This window comes from Alligator sinensis, unplaced genomic scaffold, assembly GCF_000455745.1.
Source record: "Alligator sinensis unplaced genomic scaffold, ASM45574v1 scaffold23_1, whole genome shotgun sequence".
NCBI classification, from domain to species: Eukaryota; Metazoa; Chordata; order Crocodylia; family Alligatoridae; genus Alligator; species Alligator sinensis.
This window is the reverse complement of record NW_005841890.1, coordinates 3,545,213-3,557,230: the sequence shown is the minus strand read 5'-3', so window position 1 is coordinate 3,557,230 and position 12,018 is coordinate 3,545,213. Positions and strand designations below refer to the sequence as shown.

The 12,018-nt window shown below is 41.2% G+C and overlaps 1 protein-coding gene across 5 annotated transcripts in view; it reads left to right on the top strand.

Annotated features, from left to right (window-relative positions):
* Nucleotides 1-12,018, top strand: part of CTNNA2 (catenin alpha 2) — an 862,138-nt gene that overhangs the window by 86,699 nt on the left and 763,421 nt on the right. For all 5 annotated transcript variants that reach the window (XM_006018010.2, XM_025197143.1, XM_025197145.1 and 2 more), the window contains exon 2: nucleotides 6,276-6,382. In XM_006018010.2, coding sequence (XP_006018072.1) covers nucleotides 6,276-6,382 — 107 coding nt within the window. The remainder of the gene's footprint in view (nucleotides 1-6,275; nucleotides 6,383-12,018) is intronic.

Here is a 12,018-nt window from a genome sequence, read left to right as displayed (position 1 = left end):
TCTTTCCCTTCATATGCCTGTGGTTTTACCACATCTAAGTACCTCATTAACTCTTCACACCCTTACATTTCTGTATTTCCTTCTCCACCACATTTGTTGTTTTTTTTTTCCATCCCTATCCTGACGAACAGAATCCAGTGGACTGGAAGTAGGACTAGGAACTGGGATTTTGTGAGTTCCCTTGCTGTTGCATTGAAATGTTGTATGGCTGTAGTCAAGTAACCTTTTTTTCCCCCTGTAAATTGTAGTTTGTAATGGGGAACGTAAATTGATAAAATACAAGAGCCCTGATAAAGAAGAATCACTAGTCTTACAATATTTTTCTATCAAAAATCATAAACTGAGTGATCACTAGACACTTGGTCTGGGAACTTGCAATATTAGTACTGGGTATTGGAGAGAGAAGAAACTGTGCATCAGAGAAGGGGTTTGCCTAAATCATCGAGGAGGGGGGAGAGAAGGCACGACCAATTTTCATGGGTTGATCATGGCCTAAAGTTCTATTAATGTGGTTGTTTTGCGGTGGCCCCTCCCCTCAGCACTGATTGGCGGAGAGGCCTCATGGGAAGGAGGGACAAAGGGGGTGGTTGCCATCTGGTCTACTGCCCTTTATGCTCCCCTGCCTGCCAGCACCTTCCCCTCCTGGCAGTGAGGACCACTGGTTGCCACTGGGGGGGCCACCATTTTAATTTTATTATGTTTTATTTTTTGTTGATTTTGTTTTTACGGACAATCCCCAATTAAGTAGGACCCCACTGACTAGATATGTTTAATATGTTCCAAATAATATTTTCAACAATTGCACTTTTTGCAAATTTGAGATATGGCGTTGCTCTAGGACCACATCATTGTCACAAAATACTGTAGCCATGAAAGCTGCACTTATTGAGAGATGAGTAATTGTCAGTGGTATGGAAGCAGAGCTATGGTTATTTAACTGTGCACTAGTGTACTTCCTAATTAAAAAACTGGCAGTATTCCTTTAGTATTTTTCTGTTGGTGTTAATGTTGTGTCAGTAGCTGTGCATCTGCAACTCTGAATTAAATGTTTTTGCCTAGGACATTATCTTCTTATTTGCCTCACAGGACTGTTCAAGATTAATTTGTTCATATTTCCACTTCACTTTGAAAATTCAATTTACTTGATAAGGTCTAAGTGGTGTGTTTTTCCCCTTTTTCTTTTCTATCTCTCTTCTTATTCTCTTTCTGCTTTGTTAATTCCACCCCCCCCCCGTATTTAACCCTCTTCCCTTTTTCAGTTACTCCCAAACCAACAAAAAGAATAAAAAAAATCAAAATATATAGACATGTTTTGCCTAACATTGTCTAATTGCAATCACTAATGCCATGTTAGGTGTACAGCTCTTTGTACTTAGTGTTGCTACTAGGGTCATCCACCATGATGTCTCGTTATCTAATCTTCAAAGCAGTGATTTACAACTATAATGTTAGCAGTGTTAGATGTGCAAATGTGATTCACAGGAAAAACCCAGAGATTTCAGGTAGAAATCTTCTGTGTCAGAAACATCCTGACCTGTTGTGGTCTTTCTAAACTCTTTGCAACAAAAGAAATGCTTTATTATTTAAAAAAGAATGAAAGAAAAGAAAATGGCAGAAAAATAAGAGGGGGCATTTTCTGAGGGGTGCCTTGAGTCTAAAAAGGCCAAGAACCACTGCTTTAAGAAAATCAAATGTGGGTTTCTTGCATCTTTCTCTGAGGATGCTCTGGGTGCTGTATACCCTTAGAAGTAAAATACTGAGGCAGATGCCACAGATCTTACACAGTCTGGCAATTCTGTTTCTAGGAAATACATATACAGTAAAAGCTCTGTTATCTGGCTTCCCCCGGGAATGGGGGATGCCGGTTAATCAAATATTTTGGTTAATCAAACGTACACCGTCTGGTGCACTCCCCTGGTGTCAGTGTGTTGGGGGACAGGGAGGGGAACCCTGCACAGGCTACTTTGCCCTGGGCCATGGGCCAAAGAAGTGGCAAGACCTGTGCTCGCAGTGGTGGCGAAACCTGAAAGTGGTACTTCCTGTTTTGCTTTTGCCGTGTCCCTCGGATGCCGGTTAATAGAGTTTTCTGGCTAATAAAGTGCCAGTTAACACAGCTTTTGCTGTAATAATGTTTCCTTCGCAGATATTGCTTTAATATGGACAGCTAAATGGTATTTTTTGTTTCACTTAAGTTCCTGTAAATAAATAAGATGAACTAGAATTTCAAATGCTTGACTTTGACCATTGAAGTGGACTTTAAAGTGGATGTTAGTAGAACTTGGAAGGAAAAGCCATGTCCTCTGGATGAAAATGAAAATGTGTGTTGCGTTTCTTTCCTCGCTTCCAAGATCGAGAGGACAGAACCTTTTTATATTCAGAACAAGACCTGAAGATTTCTTAAAGCGTTGTTGTCAACGGTGCCTGTTCCAATACAATTTTCTTCTTCTGATTGAAGTTGGTGTGGACCGCTTTGCCCATGCAGAGTTCTGTTCACAGCAGTGTATTCTTGTGTCCGTAAGCAGTAGGCTCTTTATTACCACAAATATGTTCAATCACCTTCCAAAATAAGAGTTTTAACTTAACTGACATTGTTCTTAACTGCCTTTCTCAATAGATTTTAAAAGAAATATCTTCTGGAAGAAGTTGGACTATTTGAAGACTGCTCAAAAATATAGTTTGATTTGCAGGTGTTGAACTGGGTTGAAGGGGAAAATGGATTTCTTCCTTGTTTTATGTTTCAGAACCACTAAATCAAGTGGAGGAGAAATTCTGACAGATTCCTGGGATAGGAATGTACAGTAGGTGTCTGTCAAGTTGTGTGATGATTGAAAAATGTGGAGTTGCTTTTAAGATACGGACTACAATCATCTGTGCAAACGTTTCATCAAAAATATGGCATCTAGACTATATTACACCTTTTTCACTGTTGACAACTTTCTGCAAGGCTCAAATATGAAATAATGCTCTGCCAGTAGATAATAAAGAGGTGAAAAATAGTGAATAAGTTTGTCAGTGAAAGTTGATACTGAAAAATACATGTCCCCTCCAATAAGTATTTAGAAGTGTATTGGCCACAGCGCAGTTCAATGAAATCTATCCCGAATAACAAGCAGCATCATATACTTGTAAATGATAAATGTTGCCCTCCAAATAAAACCTGACATAAGAAAGGTCGAGGTGGTATTTATCTAAACATAATCTCCAGACAGTTTAAAAAAAAAAAAAAAAAGGAGAGATTAAATTTATTAATAGCAGAAGCCTCTAGAGCAAAACAGGCAGGAGATAGTAAGGTAATATGGGAAATGCTGGTGTTCTTTCTGCCTAAGATCATCCCCCCCCTCTATGATTGGTCTCGCTTTCTCTCTCTCATGAACATATATTTTTTGTGCGTTTAAATTAAAAAAACAAACAAACCAAGGTGTGATGATTTGCCATCATCCTCTACTATTAACTGATAATACAGAATATCCTGCTTGCTGTTCTTCTGACGGAAAACGAGGCAGAAGCCTGGCATTAGTCGTGGAGCTCTGAGGTTCTTGTATTAAATACGGTCCTCGAGGCAGTATCTTTTGCTGCTTTGGGTAGAAGAGATAACAAAACATGATGAACAGCCTATTTCATGTTTGACTCTTTTATCAGCCTAGAATGAATGTGGTAGGAGTAGCAAGGAAGACTTTTTAATCTCTACAGATTATGCTTAAGCATGTAACTCCTATTCAGTCATTTATCATGCTGTGTTGTTACAGTGGCAATAATTAGTGAAAAACAATGACAGTATGTTTGACTCAACATTTGTATGTTTGTGTGGTTGGTTAAATGATCTGGCTTTGCAGCAAATATAAGACCATCTCCTGCTCTATGGCAAGGCACAGATATTTCTTGTCTATGTGTTATGATTCATTAATTGTAGAGTTAAAGGGATTTTCTCCTCCCCTCCCATGTTGGTTATGATTCTAAGGAATGTTTCTTCTTTCTCAATCATTGTGGAGGTGAACAGCCTTCAATCTCAATCACTGAGGGCTGTTCATCACTTTAGGACTAGATCTGAGCATGGCATGTAAAAACCAGTGTTATTTGCATCAGTTATGTGGACAGATGCAAGTTATACCAGTGTTTGGATGGGCAGATGATCGGCCTTCCCCCACCCCAGAGAAGCCGCTGTACCAGATCAGTGAGGGCCAACCTTTTTGATAGGCATGTCACAAATTGGCCTACATCATCCCCAAGAGCCACTCTGATCCCCGTCTTCTGCCCGATCTATTGATTTGCTTTCTGCTTCCTGTCCTGTCTGCTGTTGTGCTTCCCCAATATGATGCATGCCACAAACACAGGTTGTCTGTACTGCTTAAGGCATGTGCACTGTGATTTGGCAACTCCTGCACTACATGGTAGGGTAATCGCTTCTTTACACTGAATTTTTTATTGGCATCTGCCAATATGGTTGGTAAATAATAGGCTATCAGTATTGGCCAAGAAAATCTTTATCAGTGCACCTGTAACTTTTTACCATGTCATGATTTGACGAAGTTTAACTTGATTTTCTTTTCATGGTTTTCTTTTAATTTATTCATGTACACCCTCCCCCCCTCCCCCTCAAAGGCTCAGGATGACTTACTATATCAAAATCATGAAAAAAGATGAACTAACAAAATAATAATAACACTACTTCCCAAAGAATTATCCAAAGTTTAATTCTACCTGCTAAAAGCATGCCCAAATAAATTTCCAGGATTGATAACATAGTAGTTGACATATACGTATGTTATAACTGATTTGTGTTAAAATGCAAAGCGTTTTAAAGTACTGACATAAACCGTTTTTTTTGTGTGCTCCAGCAGCCTTCTGCATCACATGTATCAACATCCCGGCACTTAAAAATGGTGGCTCATTGAATGAGTTTTAGTTCAAGTGCCTTCAACACCACTTTTAAGCACAGGGGGGACACTTTAAGTGGGGTACAGGCAAGCAGGGCAAGGGTGAATACGAGCTGCCTGCTGTGGGCTTGGGGCTCTCTGCCCTGCTGTCTTTGCCCTGGGAGCTCCGCACTGGCTATGCACCCCCTGCCTGCCCAGCAGCAGGGGACACAACTTGCCGGGGGCAGGGGGCTCCCTAGCGAAAGACAGCAGAGTGGAGAGCCTTGAGCCCATAATGAGCAGCCCACATCTGCCCTATGGAGAAATCGGGGGTGGGGGGGGCACATGCCCCACCCCCCATGCCTCCCCCTGTTGGGTGCACGGAGTGGTGAGGGGCTGCCCCTGGCCCTGCCTCCTGGACAAGCCACCCATAGCTCCATCCAACTCGCCATCCTGGCCCCAGGTCCCATGCACTACCCTGGCTGGGCAGTGCCCTCATCCCCTATGCCTGCCCCTACCCCACTTCCTACCTCACCGTGGGTCCTTGATCTATCCCGCCCCCTCTCTCCCACCCTTTTGTCTTCATACATTTATCTGCAGGGAGCTGCTCTCCACACTGCCCGACTGTATTCCTGGCCATGTTCATGCATGTGGCACATGCACGCAACACCCCCTGCATCTTGTTCCTGGCAGCCCCAAGCAGGACCCCTTGCAGGCTAGAATGCTGCCTGCCTGCAAAAGGAAACCCACCATTTCCTCAGGGAACCCAGGCATTTGGGGGCTCCAGCCCAGTGGGAGAGAGGGTACCCAGGTGTCCAGGGCCCTGGCCAGAAGGCATAATTATTGGTAAACATTGGTTACAACGGCCAAAAAAAAGCTAGTAGCCAATAAAGTTGTTTCCCCTTTTATTGGTGCTGATCCGAGAGGCAACCGATATATTGGGGCACCTCTATAAAATAAATAAATAAAAATAATTTTAAGCGTTGTGGGGTTCAAACCTTTCTGAATCATGTCTTTAAACTCTTTCTGAAATCCTGTACGTTATAAACTCTTTTTAAATGAATGTTGAGATTTTCCTGTAATTGCCTGTTTTGAAGAGCTGGGGCTTTAAGGAATACTGAACACTGCAAGAATGATGATGAAATTGCAAGGGTTGGCAGCTCTGTAAATAGATTCAGTGTAGGCAGCATGACGAGTTTGTCATTAGGGATGGGGATAGACATGCACTTTGTGAATGAGTTCAGATATTTTGTGAAATTGGCAGTGGGGCTGGGTACACATAGATATCAGTATTTTGCAGGATTATCTGATACATATCTTGTGTGCATACAATATGTAAATAGCTCTCTATATGCTAATTAATTAAACAGTATATAAAACTATGCACAATTTTACAGGTTAACGTAATCTTGTCTATTTTAGGGAGTATGACTTCTGCAACTTCACCTATCATTTTAAAATGGGACCCCAAAAGTTTGGAAATCAGGACTCTTACAGTAGAGAGGCTATTGGAACCACTTGTTACACAGGTAAGTTGTGTTTTGTATATTAGTTATCTTGCATGTGATGCCATATCTAATCATAAAACAAAAAATCTTAGCACTTTGTTAGTAGAGAAGTACGGCACAGTATTACACAAAAGCTCTACCGTTCCTTTTGTACTAAGCACTCTGCAAACATAAAGTTAGAGGCTCTTGTTTCAAAGAGTTTATAGTTAAGGAGAAAAATAACACAAAATAGTATTCCTTTTCCTTTATATGCACAATATAATATTTAAACAATATATACAATATTTTTTATTATGTTTATATCTGACATAATTTATAGTAAAAATGGGTCTACTAGGGGTTACTGATATCTGTTGCCCAAGCCATCGTATGTAAAAGATAGATCTTGGGGAGTGCTTTGAAAGATGTGTATACAGGCTTTTTTCTAAGAGTAATGTTGGAAAGTCATAGCAAAGTATGGCTGGAAGGGACCCCATAAGGTCATCTAGTCCAGTCCTCTGCTCATAGTAGGGTCATCCCTGACTGTTGATGGATCCAGGATTTTGTAAAGGGGATGCCAGAGCAATGACCATTGCAGCAGGGGTGGCTGCAACCCTGTTTCCAGCCTCCCCTCCTCTCTCACCCCACCGGGACAGACGCTATGCCCTAAGAGCAGCAGCTAGGGACTCTTTTTAAAGTCCCAAATGAGATAAGAATCTGCCCTTCCCTCCAGTATCAACACCCACTTCCCCTCCCTTCCTCAGTGGCATGTTCTCTCCCCTGCCCACCTCTGCCACTGTCTCCACCTGGCCTTAGGTCCTGCTCCAGCCAGGCTGCATGGAGAGTTGTATTCGGCTGGGGACAGTGGCAGTGGCAGCAGCGGTGGGTGAGTTCCTCTACCTGAGTCCTCTCGGGGTGTGACAGGGAACACCTGTAAGGACCAAGCAGGAGGAAACCTGCCCACTGCTACTATCCAGAAATGACGGGGATAGGAAGGGAATAAAAGAGTACGGGATGTTCTGCTGAGCATGAAGGGAGGTGGGGGAATTCTTAAGTGGTTTGGTTTGGGGATTTAAATGAAGTTCCTGGCTGCTGTTTCCATGGTATGAGCTGAAAAGGGTGTAATTGTGCCATTGTACTCCCTCTGGATCTACCCCTGTCCCTGACTCAATCATCCCAGCCAAGTGTCTGTCTAACCTACTCTTGAAAATTGTTTTTTTGCAGCTTGTTGAAGCAGCTGTTCCAAAGGCTTATTTTAATTGATTTTATTGATTATTTTAAAAGCAACACAAAAATCAGAAATACATGTATGTCAGAAACAACAAGTAAGTAATAAAGGAGAAAAGAATGAAAAAGGAGGTGGGAGGAGGGAGGGATAGAAGAAAAAAGTAGTCTGAAAGGACTAATAATTAGGTTACTTAAATATTCCAAGAACACATTCTAAATTGCACCAAACTTTTCAAAGTGGTTAAGCTTGCTAAGTATGGCTTTCTCCATAGATGCCATCTGCACCATTTCTTTATACCAGATTTCAACCTTTGGAGATGCCCTACTTGTCCAATGCAATAATATAATCCTGTATTAACTAATGAAGCTCAGCCTGTTCCAGTGCTTAATTACCTTCATAATCAGGAAATTCCTCCTAACTTCCATCCTAAATTTCCTTTCCTGCAGCTTAAGACCATTGCTACAGCCACAGGAAAAATGACTATCTGCATCCTCTTTATAATCACCCATCTGGTATTTGAAGACTGTCATCAAATTCCCCTTTGGTTTTCTCATCTCCAGATTACCATATTTACTCAAATATTAGACAGCCCTGAGTATAATTTGCCCTGTCCCCGCCCAATAAGTAGATTCTATATATGGGAAATTTATAAATGTGTTTAATTGTCCAGGTATAGAATCTAATAATTGGATGTTTGCTGAATTTCCTCCCTCCCACTACTACAGCATGGAAAATAAATCTGGGTGGGGAGGGGTCAGGTAGGCTCCTTGTGTTCTGCCTCCCCCAACAACTTCTCCCTGCAGCCCCTTTCCCTCTCCTAACTGGCAGACCCTGCTCTCCCTGAGCACATGGAAGTGAGGAGCAAATTTGAAAGTCCTGAACTTGAACTAAACATAGCTGTAGTAATTTGCATATACTACTCATAGACTTAGTTTATGCAGAATTGATGCATTTTACCTTTTTGAAATTGCCGCAAGTTTTAGCACAAGTACTCCATAAACCAGTGTTTCCCAACCTTTTCCAGCCCAAGTAATACAAGTTTTCTGCTACATACCTGTTAAGGCAATCCCCATCCTCATCCCTACTGTAGCTCATTGCCATGGCAGTATTCTACAGCACACCTTTTCATTTCTGATGACACACTTTTGTGCTATGGCACACTGGTTGGGAAACTGCCATAAATGCACTTTTAAGCAGCATGTTTGTACCTATTTATAGTACAAATTGGGCGCATCTACACGTGATGCTGCATCGTTGTAACAATGCGCTACAGTGATGTAGCATCCATGGATGTCTACATGTTACCAGCAGCTACTTCACCGTAGTGACATGCTCCCCTGGTATAGCGCACCGCTACAGTGAAGCAGCTGTTAAAAATAACCTGGCCACACACATGGCACTGTATGGGTTATTACTGCACCGATATAGAGTACTTCCAAAAGGAAGAGGTCTGACACAGTATTGCACAAAAACTGTACCAAAAGAAAGTACTAAATCACAGCCCAGTAACATCATTGACATAGCGACACATGTAGATATGCCCACTATGCATGATATTAGTCCAAAGTCAAAAGGCTCATGATTTACCTTATCGTTCATTGGGATGGACCCAGTGGAGTCAATGGCATTTCAACCTTCTCAGTACATGTGTGTTCTCCAGATACCTGCTCCACAAAGGACCCATGTGCTAATTAGCCCCCTGCTCATGACTGGAACCTGGTGTTCTTGTCACAAGTCCTGGGATCCTCCAAAAACTGAGATGGAGATGCAGTGCAAGGCAACCTGATCTGGCTTCACCTCATGGACGGCGGGGGCCACACTAATACGTGACAGGCTGAGAGAGGGGACGACAGAGGGATTCTGGGTGAAATGTTTGGGGCCCTGTTTTGTGATGTTTGCCAGACATTTAAGGCTGGTGAAGAAATGGGACTCATTAGAAATGGGAAAGAAAGGCACAGCTCAGCTGTGGGAGTGAAGAGGAACTCAAAATCTATGCAGTATAGTGGCTCCCCATGACTTGAAAAAGAGTTGGCACTAAAGGGGGACCATGCTCAGTGTGGGGACTACTGTGTATCTTGTTCAGAGGTCCCGCACTAACCTATCCTTGTGGTAGGTTCCTATCAGTATGGTTGCCCAAGATTGGGCTGTGTGTTATATAGTCATGCTCAGTGTTGGCTCCATTTAGTCAACTTCAGAGTTGGTTTCTATTATTGAGTGCATGCTGCTTTTGGTAGCAGTTTAATGGTAGACAATGTATTTAATTAGGTTTCCTTGTATGTAAACGTAAGATGAGGGTCTTTTGTCTTCATGGTGATTGGGGAAGAAACCTTGTCTTGTATTCATGTAAAAATGGTAAATAATTTTAGTTCTTTGTTTTTTTCCATTGAAAGGCATGCTTCCCAAGCCTCTAGTCTCCTTTTGTCACACTGTTGGACTCTTTCCAGTCTGTCTACATCTTTTCTGAAGTGTTGAAATTAATATGAATACTATTTTGTAAATTCAAATAAAAATGGTGTTAAGTATTTTTTAAAATGATCTCTTTGTATGGCTCCCATATTGCTTGTTTTGCATTACATCACTTACCAGTAAAATTTCTGCCACCAGAAATGAGCTTGGCTCGTCTTCTATATGATGACAACAGGATTATACATTTTGTTTTCAAATTACAGTGGACATATTTACCTGGACTTATTCAACTCTGCTGAAGTTTTCAAAAGGTTGTTGGTTTTACTTTGTGTAGTCTGTTTTCTTGCTGACATGGAGGGTCATTCAGAATGGTCCAGCTGATGGTCTGAAACCGAGCAAAATTATATCATGATGAATTTGTGCAGTGAGGGGTTGACAGAAGGAAAGGGTGATGCATCTTCCAAGGGTGAATTTGCTGCTGCTGTTCCCCACGGTGACTAGACGGTGTAAGATTGTTCAAGAGGGGAAAATTCGTGGTTGTTGGGAGGGTGGGTGGAGACCCCAGGGACAATTCAGATTTCCTGGGCAGTTGAGAGCAGTGATGGAGCTGGGATTTTTGGGGTTGCCTAAATGAAAATCGGTCTGTCTGGATTCAAGTTTGGCAACAGTTGTTTACACTGACATGAGTAAATAAATTACCATATCTAACTCGGTGACCATGGTTTCTGCAACAGTGAGGGATGACCTTCTTGAGGCCCTGAAACCAGCCACTAATAAGAGTACAAGAACACGTATGAGTTTTTTTTTTTTTTTTTGTTTTGTTTTTTTTTTTTTCCACTTCTTGGCAACAAGGGCAAGGATGGAGGCAGTGCGCAGCCCAGCTCCTGGAGGAGACAGTTTGTAAAGTTCAGATCCTTAAATAGTTCCTTTATTTCCCAAAGCCATAGATTTATTTATTTATTTTTTTGTTAAAGATCAAAATGGAAAATTTGATTACCTGGTCAGCTCTCTGCAACATTGGACACAGAATTTTGCCTAGATGCTCAATATTGAGTCCAATAATTTGTATTTGATTTAACGCACCTTTTCCAGAAAAGGAAACCCGTCTTGATCTGAAGGCATCAAGAGGTGGAGAACCTGGAATTCCATTCGCAGGCTGTTCTTGTAGTTAATCACTCTTAATGTTTAAAAAGAAAGTGCTTTATTTATAATTAAAATTAATCTGGCTTTAACTGATCAAGCAATTTTATACCTTTGTATGGTTAAATATCCTGTTAGACCTGATACTTTTTTTTCCATCTATCATGTTAAGTCACTTAATATTTTTTGTAAGCTAAAGAAGTAGAATCTAAGTCTTTCATTGTAAGGCCATTTTCTAAATTTTCTAACCTTCAACCTATTTTTGAGACTTTTGTTTTGTGTTGTTTTTTTATGGCTAATCCTGCTGGAATGCAAGAAGCATCTAGGCAAAGAACACTTAAAAAAAAACAAAAACAAAAACCTACAACCCAAAACAGAAACATGTTTCAGAGAAATTATTTGTCTCTCTGTGTCGACCAGTCTCCTATTCACATGTACAAGTCATCTTGTGCAGTTTTGTTGCTGTGACATCTTATAGCTAATAATATGTCAGTCTTACAGAGTTCTAGCAGAAATGTTGAAATTGTATGGGAACCTTTAGAAAACTGCAGGCCATTAATAGATCTCTCCCTGACCTTTGATAATGTAGTTCGCATTTGATTCATTTGATACCATGGGCTGTATAGGCAGATGTGCAGTCTACGCAGGGCAGAAGATTGTGTACATCCCTGTGTGGCCTACTGATGTGGGTGAAAATCAGTGATGGTTGGATACTGATCACTGACCTTTCAACATCCAGTTGTGATGGCGGCTGTATTTTCAAGACTCATTGAATACTTAGTCTGATGCTGCTGCTGCTGGGCTGCTGAATATACCTTGAGCATAATGAACACAGTGTATCTACATGTTAAACCATATAAACCTATTTTAGAAGACTCCTGGATTCTGTGAAGATAATGAAAAA